This window comes from Natator depressus, chromosome 10 (assembly GCF_965152275.1).
Source record: "Natator depressus isolate rNatDep1 chromosome 10, rNatDep2.hap1, whole genome shotgun sequence".
In the NCBI taxonomy this organism is placed as follows: Eukaryota; Metazoa; Chordata; order Testudines; family Cheloniidae; genus Natator; species Natator depressus.
Window position 1 is genome coordinate 44,515,935 of NC_134243.1, and position 26,841 is coordinate 44,542,775.

The 26,841-nt window shown below is 56.3% G+C and overlaps 1 protein-coding gene across 4 annotated transcripts in view; it reads left to right on the top strand.

The window, feature by feature from the left end:
• The window catches only part of ZNF609 (zinc finger protein 609), a 118,708-nt gene that overhangs the window by 90,233 nt on the left and 1,634 nt on the right, over window positions 1-26,841 (top strand). For all 4 annotated transcript variants that reach the window (XM_074965947.1, XM_074965948.1, XM_074965949.1 and 1 more), the window contains exons 4-8: window positions 16,061-16,148; window positions 17,477-19,826; window positions 23,935-24,301; window positions 25,099-25,274; window positions 26,440-26,656. In XM_074965947.1, coding sequence (XP_074822048.1) covers window positions 16,061-16,148; window positions 17,477-19,826; window positions 23,935-24,301; window positions 25,099-25,274; window positions 26,440-26,656 — 3,198 coding nt within the window. The remainder of the gene's footprint in view (window positions 1-16,060; window positions 16,149-17,476; window positions 19,827-23,934; window positions 24,302-25,098; window positions 25,275-26,439; window positions 26,657-26,841) is intronic.

The window sequence follows — 26,841 nt, forward strand, 5'->3', positions numbered from 1 at the left end:
GTCCCATGACTGCCCCCCGGGACTCCCTGCGCCTTATCCAACCCCCTCCCCGCCCCTTTACCATGCCTCTCAGAGCAGCAGGGCGAGCTGAGGCTGTGGTGGATGGGGACAGCAGGGGAGGGGCTGGGGGCTAACCTCCCTGGCCAGGAGCTCAAGGGCCGGGTAGGACGGTCCCACGGGCCATAGTTTGCCTACCTCTGGTATAGGGGCACTGCTTACAGTACTGCTGTAGGATTACGGCACACACCTTGCTTACGTGATGTGTGAGGCCAGGGCTTGCAAAATGCATCGGATGCCTCTCAAGTGACTGTTCCGTGATCCTAGATGTCCCCAATGGGTAGAGGGAGCTCTTGCTCCCTGCTGGTGGATTGGGCAGCACCTCTCTCTCTCTTCCCCTTTTTATTTGCTTGATGAATTTTTCTCCACCTCCCTCCCCTGCTCTGTGTTTGGTTTCTCCTCTTTAGTCCATCTTCGCTGATGCTGCCCCTAGCCCTGCCCAAGCAGGACTCTCCCTCGTTGACAGTTTCACTTCACTGCTTGGGAAGTGCTCTGGGCTGCAGTAGCACCGGTGGTACCTGTGCTTAACTCCCAGTAGCCACAGCATGGGGGCGGTGCTTTTACTGTATGTCTGAAGCTACAGTTCATGGCTTAAAATATCAGCCCCACAGTAAGCTGATTGCAGGAAGTGTGTGATGTCAGCTACATGGCTCAGTTGCAGGGAGAGGGGTTTGTTGCAACATATGAACTGGTGTTTCCAGCTTCCTTGCGCTGTTCCCTGAGTGGGGTTGATAGATTTGTATGTGTGTGGGCTGTTTTATGCCTGGATAAAGACTAGTCTAACTAGGCACAGGACAGAAAGCTAAGCAGTTAGTCTGGGGAGAGATGGCCTCTGCTGACGTCCAGTGAGTGATACTCAGGCTCTTTCAGGCACTTAAACCCGAGACAGAGGTGGAGAGAAGCTCCTAGCAGGATCACTGCAGGCTGCTTCTGTACTTGGGGGGACGCAGTCAGATGTCTTCTCCCCACAGCAGCTACAGACGTCGTTTGCTCTGAGTTCACTCCAGTCTTCCCGAAGAAGCTGTCGTGAGTTCCCAGCACCGTACGCTTGTGGATTCTGACCCACGCCTTTCTCAAAGGAGTCTCAGGGCTTGTCTACACTTGCAGCGCTGCAGCTGGGTTGCTGTAGCACTTCGTGAAGATGCTACCTACGCTGACGGGAGAGTCCTCCCATCTGCATAGCACCGTCTACCCCAGGGATTAGGTCGATGCAGTTTGGAGTGTAGACTCTGCCTTAGTCCAGGCCCCAGTGTGAGACAGGGCCATGCTGTGCTCCCGTGGAATGAGAGATGGGTGGAAGGCCCTGACCTGGTGTGTGACCTGGTGTCCCTGGCCAACTGGCTTTGCGTCAGACATGCCCCTCAGTAATCACTCCAACGTAGGTCTTCCTGCACGCTCAAAGCTCCCATCCACATGTTCATCCCTCCCAGTCCGAGCTGCTTGACATCCTATTGTGCCAACCAGGCAGAGGTAATTGGGGCTCATCCAGTCACATAACTTCCTCCTTCCTTTCCTGGGGATTGTGTCTGCAGCCTGCCACCGAACTGTCTGGGGGCTGTGTGCGTGAACTCGTGGGTGGAATAGACTTTCTGTAGCACCACGCAGCCCAAAGGATCACTGGCACTGGGCAGATGATACCCGCCTGCCTTGGCCACTTCTGGGAAGGACAACAGCAGGCACACAACAATGGAAGGAGGAGGGGATGTTTTGGCTAGAGCAACCTCCCCTTCCAAGGGAGGGCATTGCCTCTCCCTGTCCTGTGAAGTCAGGAGGCTGCTTTTAAGCACTTATGGAACTCCTGTATCAGCCCAGAAGGGTAAAAGTTGGTGTCAGTCCCTGCTAGGAGGTGACCCTGAGGTTCAAGGGGCTCAGAAGGTTTTACAACTTGATGTTTAGACATTCAGCCTTCCCCTCCAACCAGCACTGGCAGACACAGCCATCATGCTGTAGGAGAGCAGGCCCTAGGAGCCCTCTGAAAGAGCTGGAAGGAAACAAATGCCTGGCAAAGCAAACTAGGGCCTAGATCAGGCCTTACTGAATGGCCCTAGTTTACTGGAAACTTGGAAACTTTTGGCTTCGTTTCATCCCTGTGATTTTAGCTTTGTGTGATGCAGCACTCTGCTCCCTGCTGTATGGCAGTGGTTGTACTTCCCGGGCCACTCAAGTCTGGGCGACCCCTCTTTGAGTGGCTGCTGCCCCTCCCTGCCTCTCTCGCCCGCCCCGGGAATGTGTTGTGTTAAATGCCTTTCATGGGAGCAGCTGTCTTGGCAGTTTCCCTAATTCTGTTAGGTGTGATTCCGATTTGCTGGAGCTATTAACAGATCTAATTATACTGGAAAGCAGTGCTCTGCTTGCTGCCTCGTTAGCTGCTGGGTTTCCTTTCCCTCTCACTTTAATTAACTTCACCTGGAGTGGAGTGCGCCAGCTGGGCAGAGCCTCCTGGCCCCACTTACCTGGATGTGATGGGCATGACCAAGCCAACTCCTGCAATTCCCCATCCCAGTGCCATGGCGACTTGCCGTGGAAACACCTCAGCCAATAGCAGCTTCATTTTGAGCCAAAACAAGCCATTGTCTGACATGCAAACCTTCATAGCAACGAGGCTCACCGCATGGCAACAGCAGCTGCTGCACAAAGGAGACTTCAGAGCTCTCTCCCCTGATCTGTTTGTTCTGAGGGGCAGGGTGGGGGCTGCTCAGGGAGGGATGTAGAGGGGTTGCCTTCTCCCTTGGCCCCCCATTTATTGTAGGTCGCAGTTCTGTTGATATTAGAACGGCAGTGGCTCCAGCAGTACACCTGGGACCCAGATTTGAATCCGTGCTGCTGCTCTTCCGGGGGCTCTGATGGCAGGGCAGAGAGCTTTAGGGACCAGCAGCGCAGACAGGTGCAGTCAGGAACACAGCTGCTTGCAGGGAGCTGTGAAAAGCTGCGGAACGCTTGCTCGGAGCAAATTGCAAGGATGTGTAAAAACATGTGTTGTTCTTCTGTACCCCCACCTCCTCTCTGCCCAGACACGCACCCTTCCCCCTCAGTACAGAACACGGCTCCTCCGAGCACCTTCCCACTCCTTGGTCTGACATGGCTGTCCAGACCCACTGGCTTCCCTTTCTCCACTGCATCAAACTAGTGTCTTGGAGCCTTCCAGGCTCAGCGTACTGCTGCCCCGCATCTCCTAGTATTGCCTCCTACCCACCCATTCTGCTAGTGATGGCAGCCTCAACTTATCCCCTCCCCCCAGTTGTCTGTCTCTGTGCTGTCTTGCCCGCTGCATCCTATGCATGGCACACCTGCCTGAGCTGGCCTGGATTCCCTTCCCCTCACTTAGATCCCCCTGGGAGACCTGCTTCTGCAGTGCCTACAAGGTACCAGCTGGCTCCATCACATGTCTCACCTGGCCAGCTCCTGTCTGTGGAGAGAGGGGCGAAGAGGGACACACAACTGGTGTGGGAGACCGAGGAGAGGGAGAATGAGCTGAGAGTTGTGCAGCAAGGCTTGGTAAATTGTGAACACAAATTAGCTATGTGCCTGTCCTCGCCTTCCCCCGTATCACACCATCTGTGTGGTGGGCCTACCCTCAGCCTTGCTCTGTTTTTTGGGTTTGGGAGCTTTGCAGGGGCTGGGAGCATCTCCCTCTGTGTTTGGAGGAGCTGCTGCATTTGAGGCCCAGCATGGCATCCCCATTCTAATCCCGCGGTCCAGCAGAGATGCAGCACTTGCTTTCTGAGGAGCTGTGCTGTCTGAAGGGGAGATGGATCAAGGCAGGGGAAATGAAGCACAGAGCTGGGGGAGGGACTTCTCGAGAGTCACCCAGCCAGTGAGGAACAGAACCCAGGTGTCCAGGTCCCCTCCGTTAACTGCTAAGCATTGGATTACATTTACTGGGTATCTTACAGGGAGATTCGTGGCCCTAAACTGTTGCCCCGTGCTCCTTAAGCTGTTGTCCCCTGCTTTTCCAGTGAGCTTGCCAGGCTGGGGACTCAGCTAAGCCACGCTGGGTTCCTCTCTGCTCCCACCTAGATTGGGTCGGCTGCTGTGGGACGGGAGCTGACACAGCCATTTGGAGCCTGCTGGGCCGCATCATGCTGCTGCTCTCTGCCCTGCCTGCAGGGCCGCGAGAAGCAGAAGGTTCTCGCTGTGGGTGGCAGTGGAGGTGGCTTTGGGCACAGTGTTCTGAATGGGTAGATCCCTTCCCCAGGATGGAGCAGTTCAGCCTCGCCCCTGGCAGGGATGAGTGGCTTGTTTGTCCTTCCCCGAGCCCTCCTCTAGTCCTGACTTGTCCTCACCGTGGCTGTCTGCACTAGGCAGGTGTGTGGCTGAGCTGAGCCCTCCTTGAAGTGAGGTTCAATCCCAGCTTCTGAACTGGTGCTTGGCATGCAGTGACCGGATTCCAGCACTGGCTCAGCTGCGCAGGGCACACATGCCCTTCGCCAGCAGTGGTGAGATGGAGCTCCCAAGGGTTGGGCACCAGAGAACAGCCTGTGCAGGTGGCTCCTCAGCAGGGAAGCTGACTTCTGAGCCCCCTGGCCCCATGACGACTAGCTGCAGGGGTCGGTAAGGGGTTTCCCTGCAGAAGGGAGGCTCTTGCAACCTTTCAGATCTGCCTGGTATTAAAGGCCTGATTTGTGGGCTTGAAGAATGGCAGAGGGACATGGGAGACCTCTTGCCTGGGCAGGCATGTGTGGAGAAAGGGACTCCTTTCCAGGAGATCCCACGGGGATCAGAGCTTGGCCCAGTGCTGTTTAACATCTTTATCAGTGACCTGGAAAAAACCCGGAGATCATCACTGATAAAGTTTGTGTGTGACCTATACATTGGGGGAGTGGTAAATAATGAAGTGACTGGTCACTGAGTGACCTGGATCGTTTGCTAAGCAGGGTGCAGGCAAACCATATGCATCTCAATACAACATCTGGGACACAGACTGACTGGATGGGGACTCTGTCCTGGGAAGCAGGGACTCTGAAAAAGGTCTCGGGGAAAAAGATCCCACTGAACATGAGCTCCCAATGTGACCAGCGTTGATGTCCCAGCAAAGGGGCCCAGTGAGGACCTGGTCTAAGCTGTCTCTCCAGGCAGGTGAGGGGTTAGAAGGGCTCTAGAGGGGTGGATTTGAACTTGGGTTTTCTTGAGACCCACTGAAGAAATAACCGCAGAGCCCCTCCCCTCAGTGGGCTTGAGAAGCGGCTGGCTGTGCCGGGTTACTGCTGTTGTGGGGTCTCTGGCTCTCCTCTCTGGGCGCTCACAGGTCCTGAGTGCTGGCCTTGATTGCTCTTTCCTTCTGGTTCTGGTTACTGCTGAGGTTATGGCCACCTGGGTGTGTCTCATGTTCTTTGGGATGGACAGAGCACACCAGCCTGTGACCGAGGTGGGGCGAGCAGCCACCTCTTTCCTTTCCCGGGCTAGTGGTTAGCCCAGGAGACTCTCCTGTTTGTTAGTGGTGGTACAGTGGCACCAAGGCCCCAGCTGAGCTCCAGGCCCATTGTGCTGGGTGCTGTGCAAACCTAGAGTAAGAGACAGGGCTCCCTAAAGAGCGAACACCCTAAATAGACACGGTGCAGCTGGGAGGAGGGGATGGAGGTGCAGAGAGGAAGGGACGTTCAGCAGCTCACCCAGTCGGCCATGGCAGAGCTGGCACAGAACCCAAGGCTCTTGAGTTGGAATTCAGTGCCCCAGTGCGAGGGCTCTTTCTTAGGTGGGGTGTACGTCTTCACACATTTATTGTAGGGTGCTCTGCTATTTCCTAGGTCCTAGATCTCATACCCAGATGCCAGCCTGGGCTGCCAGATGCTCTCAGCTGGCAGCAGGAGCTCTCTAGAGAGGCTAATGGATGCAGTAGCACAGGATGCCTGGACAGCTTTCTCTGGAAGGTTTTACAGCCCTTCCTAAGCTTGCGGTGACTGTACTGTGGGGCCAGGGTCATCTGTGTTTGCGTGTGTGAAATAGTGAGGGTTGGTTTGGGTTACGTGGCTTTCCGGAGAATCACGAGATTGGTCTTTTTTGGGTCAACTGGTGACAAATCGAGTACTTGCTTCACTCTGTATTGATCTTACTTAGAAATCCCCCTCCATCCTCTGACACAGAGAAGGGGAGTGTCATGGTGACTAGAATCAAGCTGGCCTGGCCCCTAAGTCACGCTGCCTCAGACCAGATTCCTCGGGAGGGTGTCTTTAGCCTGTGTACCTGCATATCCCTTGGTCCTGGAGTTCAGGGGAAGTCCTGGGGGTGGAGGCTCCTACAAGCAGGCAGGACTGATGCTGTTGGTTTCTCCTTTTCACTTCCCATTCAGACACTTCCATGGCCTGAGACATGGAGCAAAACTGGAAATAAGAGAAGCCAAGCTGCTAGCCCCTGAATGAACATGAACCCAGGGCCCACTCCCTCTGGTCCTGGTCCAGCAAGCTATCAAAGCCATGGGCCCATTCAGACAGTTACTGTTTGCAAGTTGTAAAATGATGGCTGTGCTAAGTGAGAGCTGTCCCCCAAGGGCTGATCCATCACTGTCATCTCACACCCAGAAATCTGCAACCCCAGGCCCAGACTCAGGTGACCAGAGATTAATTCTGCTCTTGAAGATCATTGCAGGCAAATGGAACAATTTTCCAGGCGGGCATTGAGGCAAATTCAACTGTCAGTGCTCGTCTCGCTGGGTGCTGGAGTCCAGCTCTAATTAGCAAGCTTTCTTCTAGGATTATAAACTAAGCTGCTGCCTCTCTTAATCTACACTGCCTCCCCTGACCAACCAAGCGGGGAGTGGGCTCTGCACCGGGCTTGTTAAATGCAGGCCATGCTGGTGGGGCCCCTGCATATAGATCCCAGGAGGAAAAGGCAAGTGGTGCCAGCTTCCAACTTGCCAAATGGGCAGCAGCTGTGTGCTGTAGGTGTTCTCTCCATCTCTCCTCTCTCCCTGACTCACCCCCGGCCTCCTCCACTCACCTACCATCTCACCCCGTCCTCTGCCCTCACTTCGAACCAGGCCCTGCCCCCACACCTTCTGCCCCGTCTCTGTCTCCTGTCTCCTCTCCAGTTGCTTGAGTCAGGCCCATCTCTACTGCACACAGGATGTCACTCGCTCTAAGGCCCTTCAATTGCTTAATTCTGCCCTGTAAACTCCCTGCCCCTCTGTGCTCAACAAGGACACGGGCATTGCCTTGATCTCTCTGAGCTGCTGTCATGGTTACAGGAATAGCTGTGTCTCTGCTCTGTTGTGGTCTGCCTGAACGCACCCTTGGGCGTTTGGCCTCTATCCCAGACCTGTCTGAGTCTCTGGTTCTGCCGCTCACACCAGGACCTGACTGCACACCCTGCAGGCCCAGTGGAGTTCGGGCACCTGTGACTAGTGATGGTGGCCGACAACCTGCTGAAAACAAAGGAGTTTTATTTGCTAGGTTGTAGCAAAGCATCAGAGAGAGAGAGAGAGAAAACACCCAAGGATTTTAAAACAACTGCCAGCCAACCTGCATATTTAACCATGTCTAATCTGCTTTCCCCACAAGATATGGGAGATTGGCTACAGGAACAGAATCGAGCCAGTGTGCATTGCTGTCACAAGTCCACATCCCCTGGCTTTTTGGGTCTCTGCCTGGTTCTCTCTCTGGCCCACCTCGCTCAAAATTTGGGGGCCAACCAGGCTCGAGCCATGATGGCTACGCGCCCGGTCAGTCTCAGCGAGTACGGGCCTCCTCTCCCTTTCCTTGGGTGGGCAGGCTTTGCTCCTGTCAGCCCCCTCGGGTGACAGAACCGTTCCCATGTGATACAGACAGACCCCTCCCCCCCGCCCCGTGCTGCCGACCGATCCAGGGGCAACATTCATTCATTACCAGAGAGCACCCGCCTTGTCACAGCTGCTCTGTATGCTTCGAGCTAGTGGGTGTCCTGCCTCCTGCACAGGGTGTGACAAGGGGCTGTTGGCAGCTGTGGAGCTGGCGGCATAGCTGCCCCTAGCTGGGCAGGAGGCTGCACTGAGGTACCCTCCAGAGCAGGTTGCTCAGGCTCCGATGCCGGGACCACGTTGGCAGCTGGCCTGAAGCCCAAGCACACTTTTGCACCTCCAGCCCCTTTGTGTAAATGGCACTAACTGCATTGGTCGGTATCTTCCCTGCTAGCTGCCTAGCGGCTGCTTGTTGGCTGAGTTCAGGGCAGTGAAGCTAAAACAGGGCCAAGAGAGAGCAAAGGGTGAGCTCTGCAGGCAGCACTCCTGGATCTGCACTCTGATCCTTGGCACAAGTACAGGCCTCATCAGGCCATGCTCTGGGCACCCTGGGTGGAGGGTGAGAGCCCAGCCCTGTGTCTGTCATGCTGCCAGCACTGGCCTTAAACCAGCCTTGCCTGAGACGTACCAGTGCTGGGGGGGGCCCGCAGTGTGAGTACTTGGCTTTTCCTGCCATGCGGGCACCATGCCCCGTGGAACACGAGTTCTGCTGTTTCGATGGCCAGAGGCTCTCTTGAGTGTATGTGCGGGTTGCCTGGGAAACCTCTGACGTCATTGCTAATAAATCCCAGCCGGTGCAGGTTGGGAATGTAACAGACGAATCGCAGGAGTGCTCTATTTTTGTTCCATAACTTAATGGAAGTTCCAGGAGGTCCAGTTTGCTGGGTTTGGCAGCCCCGCGCTATCTCCCTCCCTGGGGAGCAGGTGCCACTGGAGCTGCCGCCTGGCCCCGGGGAGCATGATGTCATGGTACACAGGCACTTGTGTCGGAGAAGGTGGATGCAAAACACAGCTCAGCAGAAAACATGAGGCACTTCCTCCAGGGCTGAAATGTAGCCTGCCTTTGGGCTGGAGCGGGGCCTGGGTACGCAGCACCCAGCCCCGCAGCATGGTGATTTCTTTTGTGCAGGTTGTTTCTCCTGTGCTGCAGGTTTGCATGGGTGGAAGGATGCAAACTGCCGACAGCCCCTCTTTATCAGGTCGCGAACCAAAAGTAGTCATGAGATGCTTCTCAGAAGTACACCCCCCCCCCCCCCCCACAGGGGCAGATTGGGCCTCGGGGTCCGAGCACAGGACTGGGAGTCAGGAAGAGACTGTAAATCTCCTAGCTCTGCCAGTGCCTCATTGGGTGAGCGTCAGCATTTCACTGCCCCTCTCAGTACCTCCGTTTCCCAGCGGCAGATTGGAGATAACTTGCTGTTTTGAGGTCTGAGGAAGATGCAGGAGAAATGCCCAGTGTTGTTACACCACTCGGAGCTGCCATTTACACTTTTTCTTGCAGACTGGCCTTGTTCTGCTGCTTTTGTCTCCCACCAGGGAGAAGCTTGCCCTAGAATCAATGCCTTATTTTCTAAGCAGATCCTAGACAGGGGTCTGTCCATTTCCCTTTGTTCTGGCATTTCATTCTCCTGACAGACACAACCTTCCCCTCCCCTCCCCTCTCCTGGCACCAGCATTAGCACTTAGCATCTGGGAACCCCAGCTCTGTAAGCTCTGAACACTTTAAGCAAGATGGCTTTGGCTGGTGGTGTTCATTCCAGGGAGTGGTTCTGTGATCTCAGGAAGAGGCGAACAGGTCTCAAATAGATGCCTGCGAAAGCAGGAGCATCCCCTGTAATTCAAGCGTGATGCAGCCATCCCTGTGATGCTAAAGAAGAGCAGCCTGGAGGACAGCTGCCACTGAATGTAGACTCCGACTCAGTGACCACACAGCCTTTACCTTCTGTTCCCTGCCTGGCCTCATGGGCTTCTTGTCCTGGAGTCCACAGAAAAGCACTGATCTGGAGTAAAGAGGAGGCAGAGTCATGAATTGGAACCCACTTGAGGTGCCGTCAGCCTGACTTGACATTTGAGTTCTCTGCCTCCTGGAGCATGAGGGAGGCTGGGTCGAAGTGGGGAAGGGGATGCAGCCGCTTCCGAGGGCAGGGAGCCAAGGGGCCGTGCCCAGGTGCGTGGCGGGGAGGCGTTGACTGCAGAAGCATGTGCAGTGACTGCTCTGCACCCAGCCAAGGCCCGGGGAGCCTCTTGTGCGGAGACGGGGGGTGCAGTGACGGGCGTGCCGTGGGGGAAAGGAGAGCAGTGTGACACTTCCTCTCTCTCTGTTGCCGTTCTCTGGCAAACAGCTGGGAGGGCTTTGGGTTACCACAGACGCCTTTTCACCTGCGCTCCCCAACCGCTGAGCAGGAGGCGAGCACGTACAGACTAGTCAGCAGCCAGGTTCGCTGTTCCTATGACCTGCCCTATGTCCTTGTCTACAGTGGGATTGGGGCAGGGAATGCTGTGGCTGGCCTTATTCCACTCACAAATCAGCTCAGGTGTAGCTTGTACCCCCTATGTAGGGGAGGGCCTAGGAAACCAAAGCAACATCTCTGTGGGTTCATTTTCCTTGCAGCTGTGGCCAGGCCTCCATCTGTATGGGTGAACAAATGGCTTCCCTGAAACGCAGTGTGAGACTGTCCCCGTCTCCTGCAGAGACTGAGCCCTTGCCCGCTTGATCATCAATGAAGGCTCCTAGGGCTCACTGCTGCTCCTGTTCACAAGGGGCCGGCAGCTCTCCCACTGCATGGGCGGGGCACCTTCAGGGCTATGAGGAGGCAGCTCTGCTCCTCTGGCCCAGTCATCCCCAGGGAGAGCCACTTGAATGTCATGAGGCTTTCCGATGACTCTGGCCTCAGCCTGGAGCAGCGCTACAGATGGCTCTAGTTCACACTAAAGAGGGTGTGGTCCAGGGTGTGGAACGACTCTGAGGAGCGGGGCAGACAGGACAAAGAGAGAGGGCAGCATAGCGGGCGGGGGGGTGGGTGGGAGGAGCAGCAGCCCTGTGTGACTGGAGTAGGGCGAGATGACGCCATGAGGACCAGACAGGCAGCGAGATTCTGAGAACGGGGTGGACAAATCAAAGGGGAGAGCCAGGCAGGGCCCCAGGGCAGGGTGAAATTGGAGCCCATGGGGTGGAGGGGGAGAGGCCTGCGTGAGCCACCCAGAGCAGAATAGCTCCATTCCCCAAGGCCAGTGTCATGTCCAGGGCAGATCCACACCTCCTGCCTGCATGGTCGTGTGCGTCACTGTCTCTCTCCATTGCATGGACACGGCTCCACTGTGCCATCGGTGCAAGAGCAGGGAACTGTGCTGGTCTCTGGGGGGCCCTAGAGGGCGTTCCCACCCCCTGCACGCACTACCTTTGGAGTGGCCATGCTGGCTCCACAGCTGGCCCTGGCCACCCGCCCTTGGAGCAGAGGAACAAGCTGGAGGCCTGTAGCCAGTTCCTCCTGTTGTCAGGGCAAGGCAATGTCCTGACACCCCCTGCCCAAGTCAGGATGTGTGCTGGGGGAGGGGACTTGCTGCTTTCTGCAGGCTGCGGGAGGGAATTGCCACTCAGTCTCTACTCCACAAGGCCTGTGCTGTGGGGCCCCAGCTGACCTTCCTCTGCTCCTTCCCACCCCATTCAGGAGGAGGGGGACTCTGAGCCCAGAGTCTGATCAGTGGAAGGAGCACTTACTCCCCGAGTAGGGACTGCAGTGCTGGGCTGGCCTCGTTCTGCTCCTTTCCTGGGACATTGCCCTGAACCTACCCTCCATGTCCAGGAGCCAATGGGGGGAGGTCTCAGTTCTGTAACCCCCTCTCAAGCACCGTTCCTCCTGCACCAGTGTGCAGGGAGCACTGTTCTGGCACTTGTGGCCTGGCCCCTGCATTGGCTTCCCCCTGAGCTGCTCTTATGGGGCTGATTCTCCCGTCCCTCCCTCCCCCTCAACTAAGCCCACTCCAGGCACTCTGGAGGGGACAGGAGGTGGTCTGGAATTCCCACACCCCACTGGCATGTTCCCACTCCTGTCTCCCCTAGAAACACCCACAAACACCTCAGAGCTCCTGTGAGCCCCAGCATCCCCCTGGGCTGGGCTGCCTGGGAATGGCTCCCCGGCTGCTCTTGCCCTCATCCCATGGTGGATGGTGGCATGTGGGGCTGCATTCTGCCTTTGCTGAGCCTTGCTTTGCCTGAGTAGCCCGTCTTCGTGGAGGATTATGCTGGAGACGTTAACGCCCAGGAGAGGGCAATTGAGAGCTGTGATGGCTGGGGGCACACGAGTCCCAAACTGCCAACTGCAATCAGACTGCCCCATGGGGCCCCGGGGACGCTGCCCTCGTTATCTGCTGGCTCGAGGGAACCTAACGAAGTAACCTCAGTGACGCTTTGCCATGGCGCTGTGCTGTGAGTTAGTGTGGAAGGCAGCGCGGGATTGATGGCACTGGTTCAGCATGCACGCTGAGCTCTCGTGCCATGGGGCCTATGGGTTGGATGCTGCTAATGAGCCATCCCTGGGGTTTACACTGTCCCAGCTGGTTGCCACTGGAGGAGTAGGGTGAGTTTTGTGCAGCTGGGTGCAGTGGATTAAATGTAGGGCAGTGTGTGTGAGAAGGGTTAATGGTAGCCCTCTGAGAGTGCCTTTGTGGAGGGAAAGGGGGCGGTTGCAGCTGCTGCTGAGGGCTCTGGCTTGCTTCAGCTCTCATCTCTCCCCTGTGATCATGGCAGCGGGAAAGCTGCCAGAATGTCCTTCCTAATCCACACGCCAGCCAGCGCAGGGATGTGAGGAGCCCCTGGCGTCTTGTCACACAATTAACTTCTGACGTTCCACAGGAGAGCGGAGCAGGAAGCCAGTGCTTAGGCCGTAAGGGGCATGTTTTCTTCAAAGAGCTCTTGAGCTGGCGTGTGCTGAATGCCGGCTCCTCCTTAGGGACCTGTTGGGGTGGGAGGCAGAGAGTAGCTGATCCTGGCTCAGAGGGGCGTTCAGTTCCCTGGCTGATGAGAGGAGAGCTGGAAGGCTGTAGTGAGCACACCGTTGAATTCCAGACCAGCAAAAGGAGATCCCTGTAACTGTGACAGTGCTAGAGGTCATTCCCCCGCAGCCCTACCTCCAGCTGCCTCCACTTCTCTAAAGACACTTCCGGTGTCACGAAGGGCTTGTTAACATGGCATCGGGAGCTTTGTCACGCGGGCCCCGAGGGGGCTGAAAGCAGGACTCCCTCTGAGTCTCCACATGCTGATTGTGGTAAAGGGGATGCCTATGGGATTTAGGCCCCAAGCTCTGTGCCCGGGCTCTGTCCTTCCTCCTGTGCTTAGGGGTCACAGATCCAGGCAGCCATGCTGAGGCTCTCTGCCCACAGAGGGGCCAGGGGTTGAAATCATGCATATAAGGCAGGGACACTGAAGTGTTTCTTGGCGTAACCCTGTAACCATGAACAGGTTCGGGGCCAGTGAGCAGCTGAAAATGGTGGTTCTAATCTCCGTCCTTGGGCTACTAGCCCAAGACTTTGATAATGAACATGGGCTTCCCATGTGCAGTTCCCCACTTACACACTTTACTCTTGCGTTTGGCCGTGGGGCTGGGAAACTCAGCTGGGCAGTTTCACTCCCTCTTTCTAATCAGTTTCACTGCATGACTCTCAGACCTCATCAGGGTGGCTTTGAACATTGAGGGACCCCCTAATACCCCTCCTTTTCCATCGAGTATAGATCCCCCTTCCATTGAGCAGGATGGGCAAGGCAGAGTGGTTTTAGGCCTCATGTGGAGAACCCCTGTGTTAGCGCTGTGCTGTTCGTTGTCTAGTTTATAGGCTTTTCTTTGGCTCACGTCCTTCTAGTATCAGAGTGCCTCACTGGCTAACCAGCACACCCTGGCAGTTCTCCTGGGAGGTGGGGAGGTCCCTATTCCGTTTGCTGGGCGACGGTCAGAGGTGTCACGCAGGAATTGATGGCAGAACTGGTCACTGAACTCAGAAGTTGAATCCCTTATACAGATTTTTCCTCCACCTGCTGCTGCTTGCATTGCCAGCGTGATGCAGGAAAGGTTTGAAAGAAAACTAAAAAATGGCTTTTCCTATTGCACCTCCAACCCTGGAGTCCTTTCTGTTCCTGGGCTTGGACTTTAGCTCTTTCCTTTCCCAGCTAAAATAAAGCCTGTATTTTGGGTCTCAGCTATGTGAATGTCCCTTGATTCACATAGTATTTCTCAGCTGTCTACCGGCACATTACAGCAAGGGAAATACGGACCAAGATTTATAAATGTGCTCCAGGCACAGCTGTTCAGGACTCGCCAAGCTCCATTCATCTTCTGATACTGTGTGGCTATATATCTAGCTGCATTCATGTGCCCTTGTAAATGAGATTTCTATCTCCCAAGTTCTATCTTGCGCAGATAAATGCGCTCCGTTCAATGGACTCTGCTCCTGTTCAAATTAGTTATGCAGTAATCGGAGCAGGCCATTGCTGGGAGGAAATATCCACTTGAGTTCTCTCTGCTAATGGCCCCAGATTATGTAGTGTAATTGCTTTCTTATAGAGGGACTTGCAGCCCGCTGACCACAAGAGACCTGAGAAGGTGGGATAGCTGGAGTGGACTCCAGGCTGGGAGTGAAGCTAGCTGCCCTAATGCAGCATGCGGGGAGAGATTGGAAGGTGACTGAGCGGAGTGCTGGCAATCTGCAGCAAAGGCTGGGCAGCTCCTGCATCCCACAGTATTTCCTTCTCCTGCTGGCTCTGCACTGCCTTCTATTAGGGTGACCAGATGTCCCGATTTTATACGGAAAGTCCCAATATTCGGGGCTTTGTCTCATATAGGCACCAATTACCTCCTCCCCTCCGCCCATCCTGATTTTTCACACTTGCTATCTGGTCACCCTACCTTGTACAGCCCCTTTTAGCCAAGGGGGGCTGAGCACTTTCCAGTGCTTAAGCCTCCCCGTCACCCTCTGAAGTAGGTATCTCCATTTTATAGCTGGAGAGTCCCTCTGGAGCTGGGGCGAGGCAGCCCAGGGGTGCAGGACTGTCACCCAGTGGGGACCTCCCTGCCTTGGCTGCCTTTGGAACAGAAGGGCTCATGAAAATCTTCTGTGGCCAGTGTGGTCACACTCTGCCCATGTGATGGGCTCGGTCCAGCCAGCACTGCTGACCTGGCCTGGTTTAGGGGCAGCCCATGGCACACAACGAACTGCAGCTAAGGATGGGAAGCTGACCCTCCGCTGAATTTGGTGGCAGAGCATGATACCTAGTGGCCAGAAGACTGCTTTCACCAGCTGTTCACAATATCCCTCTTCCTTTCACTCCCTCAACTATTCACACGGTGGCGCCAGCCCCGAGAGAGCAACAACCAGGAGACGTTTAAAAATAACAAACATTGGGTCTTCCTCTTTGCCTTCTGGTGTCTAAGCTATTAGGGGGTCACTTCCTATCTTTGCTCCCCTGCCACAGGGCTAGTCTGCTGAGATTCTTGTGTATTCCCATGTCTCCGGGAGCTGGGACTTTCAGAAGCACCATGTATATAGTGGGAGTTGTGCTAAGATGGTGTGTGCCTGTCTAGCGCTGTACCCCTTGGGCTGCACAATGGTGGCACCAACCTGCTGAGGGCTCTGGTGTGGTTTGTCGGGTATGGGGAGGAGGAGTCAGTGTGTTCCTAGTTGCGGGGCCCTGAGGGGGGGCCAATAGGCTCAGGAGCTGCACTGCACTCCTGTGTCACCCCCACACTCATGCTGAGCCAATTGCTTCTCTGGGCTCTGCTCCCTCCCCAGGATGAGACCCTGCTCCTTTTGTGTATATCCCCTGCCCCACCTCCCTATGGGGTCTCACCCCTTTGGTGGGGTCGCCTCCTCCCTGAGTCGTCAGCTCTGCTCTCAGACACCTGCGGCCCCTAGGCTTTGCCATCACAGCTCCAGGGCAGGGCGGGAAGTGGGTGGGCCCTTGAGCTAACTTCACTGGTGGTGCAGCTGAGGCCCCTCTCCAGCAGGCCACCTGCTCCCCTCCCTGCTCTCTGCTGTTGAAAAGCCTGGGGTGGGCCCAAGCACCAAGGTGAGTGCCCCGTTGGGTGCCTTGCCCACTGCACTGCTGCCAAGCAGCCTCGGAGCAGCAGGGCACTGGTCATGGCTCTGGGCGGGACAGAGCTGGGCCCTGGCTCGGTGTTGATCCCAGCTCCCACCCAAAGCGCAGCCAGGCCCGTGGTGGTTGTGGAGCTGTTTGCCCCGGACCCTGCAGCGTGTAACCCCGGTTCCCAGTGGTGCTGAGGGTGACCCTGTCTCCTTGCCTTACAGGTATGTTGGTGGTTAACGTGACCTGGAGGAACAAGACATATGTGGGTACGCTGCTGGATTGCACGCAGCACGACTGGGCGCCCCCCAGGTAAGCATGCGGGAGGCTCAGAGGCCGGTCCAGGGCCTCTCGACTGTAGAGTGTCCTCGCATCTCTCTGGGCTCCCCAGAAGGGCTCTGGAGCTGCAGTGTGCATGGGCAGGGCCCTCGCTGTCTGGGTCTCCATCCCAGCCTGTCTGCAGGTCCTCAGGCCCCTCCGAGCAGACAGACAGTGAGCGTGGGCCAGGACTTCTCCTTTCAGCTGGCCCCACCTCTGCCACCATTTCGGGGACAAGAACAGAGGCTTCCTCTTCTGTCTCTGGACCACTGAAGCTAGGGTTGGCTCAAGCCATTCATCCTGTTCCTGAGGGGCCTTGTCCCTCGGCAGGCAGAGCTGGGCACTGGGGAGGCCCCTCCATCACGCACGTGGGGTGGTCTGACCCCCCCCCTTGGAAGTGCTCTGTGAGTAGCAGCAGCACAGCTCTGCTAGCCATTTTGGGGAAGGCTCAGAGGCCCGCTCTGAGAGTTGCTTTTCCCCCTGTAGTCCCGCTGAGTTTCAGGGGGAGACAGGGTGGTAGGTAAGTGACATACATGCCCAACGTTTCTCAGCAGGGAGGCTGGGAACCAAGGGTTTCCCCAAGTGCCCGGGCCCTCACTCACTGCCTGGCCTCCCTGCCCTGGACTTTCAGCCTTGATGGCCTGAGTGGAGGAGCTGGGGATAGACAGCCCTGTGTGTGAGGGCCGGGGACCATCTGTCAGTAGAGGGGTCCCTGGCTCAGCTATACAAGGCCAGGAGTGTGTCCCTCCCCTCCTGGCCTGGCTGGGACAGGCAGTGCTAAGCCAGGCATTATTCTTAGAGCATCTCCTGTCACTCACCAGTGCCCATGTTGCCTTGGGCTTGGGGGTGGGCCTCAGAGTCAGCTGTGTCTGACTGTCCTCGATGGGGGTCAGTAAATGGGGGAGCCCTTCCATTCCCCCACCTGGTTTCCTTCCTGTTCCATTGCTCCCTTTCTGAGCCAAGTGATTGTCTGGTGTCACATGGGCCAGGTATCTCCACTCCCCCGGGGCTGGCTCCCAAGCTCTCCTTGCTGGTGCTGGTTTCACTGCAGACCCCAAGGGTGGGAGCCGGCAGCCCGTTGACCTGTGTGTGGCTGTTGCCCCCATCTCAGCTCCCCCCGCCCATGTACTGTAAGCCTCCTTTGCAGGGAGCACGGGGCATTGTGGGGTACGGGGGGAGCCTCCAGGGTGACTGCGCTGAGCAGAGACCGAGCTCCTTACGCAGGATGCCCCCCGCTCTGGTCATGGCACTGGTGTGTTCCTGTGTGCTGTCCTGCATGCCCAGCTCCGGCTGGTCCTGACCGTGTGTTGTTTCCTCCCCAGGTTCTGCGACTCTCCCACCAGTGACCTGGAGATGCGGAACGGCCGGGGCAGAGGCAAGCGCATGCGGCCGAATAGCAACACGCCGGTGAACGAGACGGCCACTGCCTCGGACAGCAAAGGGACCAGCAACAGTAGCAAGACACGGGCGGGGGCCAGCAGCAAAGGGCGCCGAGGGAGCCAGACCTCCTCGGATCACCGCCCCCCACCCGGTGGCACTGCCGAGGATGTGAAAGCCAGCCCCTCGTCGGTGACCAAGCGGAAAAGCAAGCCCCTTTCCGACATGGAGCTCAACTCGAGCTCGGAGGACTCCAAGGGCAGCAAGCGCATCCGCACCAACTCAATGGGCTCGGCGGCCGCGCCCCCAGCCGGGGTCAAGGTAGAGCCTGTGGGCCTGGACAGGAACTGCCCCTCCCCCATCCTCATCGACTGCCCTCACCCCAATTGTAACAAGAAGTACAAGCACATTAACGGGCTGAAGTACCACCAGGCCCACGCACACACGGACGATGACAGCAAGCCGGAGGCGGATGGGGACAGCGAGTGCGGCGAGGAGCCACCCCTTCACACCGACGTCGGCAGCTGCAACGGCTCCCAAAAGGGCTCCCTCTCGCCGGCCCGATCGGCCACGCCCAAGGTGCGGCTGCTGGAGCCCCACAGCCCCTCCCCATCCAGCAAGTTCAGCTCCAAGGCCCCCTGCAAGAAGAAGCTGGGCGGAGAAGGTGACGTGGACCCCGGAGCCCTGTCCAACGATGGCTCCGAAGATGGCCCCTCGATGGCAGATGAGACAAGCAACGATGGCTTTGAGTCGCTAGAGAAGAGATGCCTTGACAAGGAGAAGTGCAAGAAGCCAGCTGGTGCTAAGCCAGACAAGCTCCCTTCCAAAAGCTTAAAGTCCGCCAGACCCATTGCTCCTGCTATTCCCCCACAGCAGATCTACACCTTCCAGACGGCCACCTTCACCGCAGCCAGCCCCGGCTCTACTGCCGCCTTGACTGCCACCGTAGTCCAGGCCATGCCCAGCAGCCCCCAGCTCAAGCCCATCCAGCCAAAGCCCACAGTCATGGGGGAGCCCTTCACGGTCAACCCCGCCCTGACCCCTTCCAAGGACAAGAAGAAGAAGGACAAGAAGAAGAAGGAGTCCAAAGAGGTCGAAAACCCCCTGACTCCTGGAAAAGTCTGCCGAGTGGAGGAGGGCAAAAGTCCCTTCCGAGGGGAATCTGGGGAGCTCGGGACCAAAGGGGAGGGCCTCCTGAATGGTTCGTCTGACCCGCACCAGAGCCGGCTCGCCAGCATCAAGGCTGAGGCAGATAAGATCTACAGTTTCACGGACAACGCGCCGAGCCCGTCCATTGGGGGCGCCAGCAGGCTGGAGAATGCTGCTGCCACTGCCCCAGCTCAGCCCATGACCCCGCTGCACGTGGTTACCCAGAATGGGGCGGAGGCGGGCTCAGTGAAAACCAACAGCCCGGCCTATTCGGACATCTCGGATGCGGGGGAGGATGGGGAGGGCAAGCTAGAGAGCATGAAAGCCAAGGACCCTGAGCAGCTGGGCAAGGAAGGCGCAAAGAAAGCGCTTTTCCCTCCCCAGGCACAGAGCAAGGACTCCCCCTACTACCAAGGCTTTGAAGCGTACTATTCCCCGGGCTACCCCCAGTCGAGCCCTGGGCCCATGAACCCCAGCAGCCAAGCTGCCGTGGAGAGCCAGCCCTTGAAGATGAAGAAGGACGAGGAGCAAGAGAGCCCGGAGGTGAAGGTGAAGAGCGAAGGCTGCGAGGAGAAGAAGGTGGAGCTCAGCAGCTCCAGCCAGCAGCCCTCGGTCATCCAGCAGCGCCCCAACATGTACATGCAGTCCCTCTACTACAACCAGTACGCCTACGTGCCCCCCTACGGCTACAGCGAGCAGGGCTACCATGCCCACCTGCTGAGCACCAGCCCGGCCTACCGGCAACAGTACGAGGAGCAGCAGAAGCAAAGGCAGAGCCTGGAGCAGCAGCAGCCCCGCGGGCTGGAGAAGAAAGCAGAGCTGGGCCTGAAGGAGAGGGAGGCAGCCCTCAAGGAGGACTGGAAGCAGAAGCCGTCCGTCCCTCCCACGCTCACAAAAGCCCCTAGCCTTACGGACCTGGTGAAATCGGGGCTGAGCAAGGCCAAGGAGCCGGGGGCTGCTGACATGGCCAAGTCAGTGATCATCCCCAAGCTGGAGGACTCCTCCAAGGTCCCCAGCCAGGTGGCCGAGGGACTCAAGGTGAAGCTGGCCGAGGCCAGCCACCTGGGGAAGGAGACGGCGGAGTCGAAAGTGGGCGCGGAGTGCGGCAGGCAGGCAGAGGTGGACCCCGTCCTGTGGTACAGACAGGTAAACGCTGCCACCTGGGGACACACTGAGGGCAGCAAGATGCTGGCAGGGGGTGGAGTGATGGGCAGAGGAGTTCGGGCACGGATGGCCAGGGCAGTGCTTCCCTTCCATATCCTCCATACCACGGCCCCTCCCTGCAGCAGCTGGAGCATGTCCCCCTTGTCTGGTCAGGCGAGGAAGGAAGGGAGCTTGTCACAATGCAGTGGGGGGCAGCTGCCTGACTGGGGCCCCTCCCCTCCCCGTATCTTCCTCTCTCCCTGGCTTTCAGGCTGTTTGGTGGGGTTGAACCTCCCCTGCCACTTGCCTCCCCTCCCGGAAAGGGTAGGATCTGATGAGAACCAGTCAAATGAAAGTCCCATTCAATTACATCACGTAATGGCAGGCAGCTAAAAAGTAAGTTGTGCTTATATACAAATGTGCTTATATACAGCTGCTAAAAGTCTAAACTATAAGATGGGTGAACTAGAGTGCCTCATATTAAATGGGGATATTGATATAATAGGCATCGCATAAACTTGGTGGATTGAGGATAATCAATGGGACACAGTAATACCAGGGTACAAAATATATTGGAAGGACAGAACAGGTCGTGCTGGCGGGGGAGTGGCACTATACATGAAAGAAAGCGCAGAGTCAAATGAAGTAAAAATCTGAAATGAACCAAACTGTACCATAGAATCTCTATGGATAGTAATTTCATGCTTGAATAATAAGAATATAGCAGAAGGGATATGTTACCGACCACCTGACCAGGATGGTGATAGTGACTATGAAATGCTCAGGGAGATTAGAGAGGCTATAAAATCAAAAAACTCAATAATCATGGGGGATTTCAACTATCCTCATATTGACTGGGTACATGTCACCTCAGGACGGGATACAGAGATAAAATTTCTTGACACCTTAAATGACTGCTTCTTGGAGCAGCTAGTCCTTGAACCCACAAGAGGAGAGGCAGTTCTTGATTTAGTCATAAGTGAAGCACAGGATCCGGTCCAAGAGGTGAATATAGCTGGACCGCTTGGTAATAGTGACCATAAAATAATTAAATTTAACATCCCTGTGGCGGGGAAAACACCACAGTGGCCCAGCACTGTAGCATTTAATTTCAGAAACGGGAACTACACAAAAATGAGGAAGTTAGTGAAACAGAAATTAAAAGGTACAGTGCCAAATGTGAAATCCTTGCAAGCTGCATGGAAACTTTTTAAAGACCCCATAATAGAGGCTCAACTTAAATGTATACTCCAAATTAAAAAGCATAGTAAAAGAACCAGAAAAGTGCCATTGTGGCTAAGCTACAAAGTAAAAGAAGCAGTGAGAGGCAAAAAGGCATCCTTTAAAAAGTGGAAGGTAAATCCTAGTGAGGAAAATAGAAAGGAGCATAAACTCTGGCAAATGAAGTGTAAAAATATAATTAGGAAGGCCAAAAAGAATTTGAAGAAGAGCTAGCCAAAGACCCAAAAAGTAACAGCAAAAATGTTTTTAAGTATATCAGAAGCAGGAAGCCTGCTAAACAACTAGTGAGGCCACTGAACGATCAAGATCTAAAGGAGCACTCAAGGACGTTAAGGGCATTGCAGAGAAACTAAATGAATTCTCTTTGCATTGGTCTTCACAGCTGAGGCTGTGAAGGAGATTACCACGCCTGAGCCTTTCTTTTTAGGTAACAAAACTGAGGAACTGTCCCAGATTGAAGTGCCAGTAGAGGAGGTTTTGGAACAAATTGATAAATTAAACAGTGATAAGTCACCAGGACCAGATGGTATTCACCCAAGAGTTCTAAAGGAGCTCAAATGTGAAATTACCGAACTGCTAACTTTGGTATATACCCCTATCACTTAAATCAGTATCTGTACCAGATGATTGGAGGATAGCTAATGTGACAGTAATTTTTAGAAAAGGGCTCCAGAGGTGACCCCGGCAGTTACAGGCCAGTAAGCCTAACTTCAGTACCAGGCAAATTGATTGAAACTACAGTAAAGAACAACATGGTTTTTGTAAAGGGAAATCATACCTCACCAATCTACTAAAATTCTTTGAGGGGGTCAACAAGCCTGTGGACAAGGGTGATCCAGGAGAAATAGTGTACTTATATTTTCAGAAACTTTTGGCAAGGTCCCTCACCAACGGCTCTTAAGCAAAATAAGCTGTCATGGGATAAGAGGGAAGGTCCTCTCACCGATCAGTAACTGGTTAAAAGACAGGAAACGAAGGGTAGGAATACCTGGTTAGTTTTCACAATAGAGAGAGTTAAATAGGGGTGTCCCACAGGGCTCTGTACTGGGGCAAGGGCTGTCAACATATTCATAAATGATCTGGAAAAAGGGGTAAATAGTGAGGTGGCAAAATTTGGAGATGATACAAAACTACTCAAGATAGTTAAGTCCAAAACAGATTGCAAAGAGTTACAAAGGGATCTCACAAAACTAGGTACTGGGCAAGAAAATGACACATGAAATTCAATGTTGATAAATTCAAAGTAATGCACATTGGAAAACATAATCCCAACTCTACATATAAAATGATGGGGTCTAAATTAGCTGTTACCACTCAAGAAAGAGATCTTGGAGTCATTGTGGATAGTTCTCTGAAAACATCCACTCAGTGTGCAGCAGCAGTCAAAAAAGCAAACAGAATGTTGCGAATCATTAGGAAAAAGGGGTAGATAATAAGACAGAAAATATCATATTGCTTCTATATAAATCCATGGTACACCCACACCTTGAATATTGCATGCAGATGTGGTCACCCCATCTCAAAAAAGATATATTGGAATTGGAAAAGGTTCAGAAAGGGGCAACAAAAATGATTAGGGGCATAGAACAGCTTCCATATGAGGAGAGATTAATAAGACTGGAACTCTTCAGCTTGGAAAAGAGACGACTAAAGGGGAATATAATATAGGTTTATAATATCATGACTGGTGTGGAGAAAGTAAATAAGGAAGTGTTATTTACTCCTCCTCATAACACAAGAATTAGGGGTCACCAAATGAAATTAATGGGCAGTAGGTTTAAAACAAACTAAAGGAAGTATTTCTTCACACAACACACAGTCAACCCGTGGAACTCTTTGCCAGAGGATGTTGTAAAGGCCAAGACTATAACAGTTCTCAAAAAAGAACTAGATAAGTTCATGGAGGATAGGTCCATCAATGGCTATTAGCCAGGATGGGCAGGGATGGTGTCCCTAGCCTCTGTTTGCCAGAAGCTGGGAATTGGCGATGGGATGGATCACTGGATGATTTACCTGTTCTGTTCACTCCTTCTGGAGCACCTGGCATTGGCCACTGTCAGAAGACAGGATACTGGGCTAGATGGACTTTCATCTGACCCTGTATGGCCGTTCTTACGTTCACTCCCCTCTGATTTGAATTGTTGCCACAAGCTTGGTCCCAGCTGGATTTACAACAGAAAAGCAGCTGGCCAAGGAGCATGGGAACTGCTAGCTGGGTCAGCAAAGCAAACCTGTGCGGTCCCTGAGGATGGGCTGGGGGCCACGGGTGCCAACAGACTAGTGCCGGGGCTGGAACGGCCGCGTCCCCTGCGGGGCTGCATGCTACGCTGGCCACCTGAGCCCCAAAGGGCTGGTGAGGTCGGAATTGGGACATGGAACTGGAGAGAAGCCGTCAGAGTCATCTGCCCTCTGGGGGAGACGGACAAGGCTGGTGCGGCATTCTCCTTCCACGCCCACTCTCCGTTCCCCTCTTCTGCCTCACCTTCTGCTCCCTTGCCCTTTAAGGCTCCTATCACTTTTTAGGCCAGCAGGCACCGGACATGTTGTGGGGGGAGAGCATTGGCTGCCCACCCTGCATGGTGGGTCAGTGGCTCTTGAAGTGAGAGGGAGCTGTGCGTGCCCTTGGTGCCAGGCCTGTCATTTTGCTGATGGTAGTGTGAGTGGCAAAGCGCTTTGTTGGGAGTGGGGGGAGTTGCTGGCTCAGAGAGGCCACAGCCACCTTCCCTAGTCACCGTCTGGCCCGCAGCCTGCGGTGCCCGTTGCCGTCTGGCTCACCCGGGGGAGCAGCATGGTGGCGAATGCTGGGGCCACGGCCTCACGGTGCAGCGCTGGGATGCAGTGACTCTGACGAGCTCTTTGGTTGACGCAGGAAGCGGAGCCCAGGATGTGGACCTATGTTTATCCTGCCAAGTACTCGGAGCTCAAGAGCGAGGATGAGAGGTGGAAAGAGGAGAGGGACAGGAAGTTGAAGGAAGAAAGGAGCCGAAGCAAAGAGGCCGGCCCTAAGGAGGATGGGAAGGAGAGCACAAGCTCTGAATGCAAACTGACGTCCCCCGAGGAGTCCCGCATGGTGGGGAAAGACCCCAGACCCAGCGTCCACGTCCCCGTGTCTTCGCCCCTCACCCAGCATCAGTCCTACATCCCCTACATGCACGGCTACGCCTACAGCCAGTCGTACGACCCCAACCACCCCAGCTACCGGGGCATGCCAACCGTCATGATGCAGAACTACCCAGGTATGGGCGCAGCCGCTGTGCTGGGGGCTACCGGCTGGCCCCAGGCCCAGCCAGAGGAGTAGATTAGGCAGCAGGCTGGGGAGAGCTCACCCATGGGGGAGGCTTGCGTCTCCTCCCCTGCCCTGGGCGTGTGTCTCGGGACCTGAGTCAACCATTGAGGGGCTGGGTGCAGCGAGCTGAGTGCTGCTTGTAGTGCAGTCCCACCACAATAAACCAGCCACCACAGCCTCAGACTGGTGCCTCTGGGAGGTCCCCAACGGCTGAGCTTGGCAGGGGTCCCGACAGCTGCTGCTCCCCGTGCGCAGGAACAGACCGGCAGCTCAGGGCAGAGAAGAGGCGGGAAGAGGCGGATTGCATCTGGCTGGAATGGCTGCAGAAGTGAATGCTGGCGCAGGAAGGGCTTCGGCCCTTCTCCAGGGAGCCCTTGGCCCAGCCCCAATAGCAGGGTGGCAGAGTGATGGTGCAGCAGCTTTCGGTAGCACCGCATGTGCTGCAGGGCAGGGGCTGCAGGCTGGTCCTCCAGCTGTCAGCCAGCCGGCTAGCTGGGTGGGCAGACATCCCTGGGCGCAGGAGGGCCATGCTGGCTCATGGTCCCAGTTACGGGTGGCCTGGGGGAGCATCTCTGCTGAGCCCGTGTGCCTGATTCTCTGCCTTGGCGCAGTGCCGCGTGCTGCTGTCAGCCTGAGCTCAGATGGCAGGAGCGCCCTGCCCAGCAGACAGCCTGGGGGTGGGACGCCTGTGGGGGGGCTGGTGCTGGCGTTCCCTCCCCCAGGCTCTGACTGGCCTCTCCCCCACAGGATCCTACCTGCCCTCCAGCTATTCCTTCTCCCCATATGGCAGCAAGGCCTCTGGGAGTGAGGACGGTGACAAGGCGCGAGCCAGCCCCAGCGTGAGCTGCAAACCCAGCTCAGAGTCCAAGGCCCTGGACATCCTGCAGCAGCATGCCAGCCACTACAAGAGCAAGTCTCCCACGGTGAGGGTGGGATGGGGCTTCCCTGGGCTGGGGGCCTGATGGGAACAGGGGTCCAAGCCCTTCTGCCTGCAGCTGCCCTGAGAGTGAGACCCCCATTCAGTGCTTCCTCCTGGCCTGGCTGTGGGGGGTGCTTATGGGGAGTTACTCTGGCACAGCCTGTCCCAGACACGCCACGGGGGACCCCTGGAAAGCCCAGGACCCCAGCGCTGCATGTGCTGGCCTCTGGCACCCTGGGCAGTAACCCCAGCCTGCAGGGCGGAAACCAAGGCCCAGCTCACCTAGTGAGTCAGTGATGGGGCTACTTCGTCCCGTGCACTAACCACCAGGCATGGCTTCCCCTCTGGCCCTGGAGGAGGCTGGGCCTGGCTTGGGGCTGGGAGTCCCTGGGAATGCCCAGGTTTGTGGATTCCTCCTGGAAGACATGGGGAAACGTTCCTTTGGTGCAGCGCATGCCAGAGGCTTTTCCTGCGACTTGTCCCACAGGGGCTGCAGGTTGGAGTCCTAGGGACGGGCTTGCTGGGGCCTACAAGCCGACCGGTGAACAGAGGGCAGGCGGGAGCTGCATTAGTGCAGCCTGCCAAATGTGCCTTTGCCATGGCGCTATATGGCCCACCTGCAACCCCTTCCCCTGCCACTGGGGGGAGCCACCCACCTCACTGCACAGCCCGTGGCATGAGCCTGTCGGACAGGAAGTGGAGAATACTGTGCCTGAGCAGGGGGTTCTTTTGGGGAAGAGTAGAATTGTCTCTGTTGGGCCAAAACACTGGGCTCTGCTGAGACAAGGCCCCAGTGGACTGGCAGCCCCCAGCGCCCCCTGGCAGCACAGGGGGACCTTTGAGAGAAGTGCCCCAAATGAGTCCTCGTGTGGGGGCCTCCCTGGCGTGGCTTGGCCCAGGCCGTGCCCCGGGTTGAGTGAGCTGGCTGAGCCTGGCCACATTGTCGGGGAGAGCCCTGGAGAGGGGTTTGGCTGCCGGCTTGGCCGTGCTTTGGGCCCTGGACTCAGCATTGGCTGCTCCAGCATGGCTGGTTGGAATCGTCTCCCCCAGGGTGCCCTGTCCGCTGTGCTGGCCCTTCTGATCTCACTGGCCGGGAGTCCTGCCGCTGCCAGCTTCCCCGGGCTGGGCTCCCCTGCCCTCCTCACCGGGGTCTGTGCTCTCCTCTCCAGATCAGCGAGAAGGCGTCTCAAGAGAGGGAGCGTGGCGGCTGCGGGGTGGTAGCGGGAGGTGGAGGCTGCAGCAGCGTTGGGGGAGCAGCAGGCGGAGAGAGGAGCGTAGATCGGCCCCGGACCTCCCCTTCCCAACGCCTGATGTCAACACACCACCACCACCACCACCTGGGGTACTCTCTGCTGCCAGCCCAGTACAACCTGCCCTATGCAACAGGTGAGAGCAGCCTGTCCGTCTCGTGCGGTGGCACGGGCAGCCCCTGCTGGACTAGAGTTGCGGCACGGCTCCCAGCGGGACGGGGAGGCAAGCCGGCATGTCTGCCCCGGGGTGTGGAGCCCGGAGACGAGATGGGCTGGAGGGAGGATGGAAGGCTGGGAATACCGGGGTGGGGCAGTGGGTGT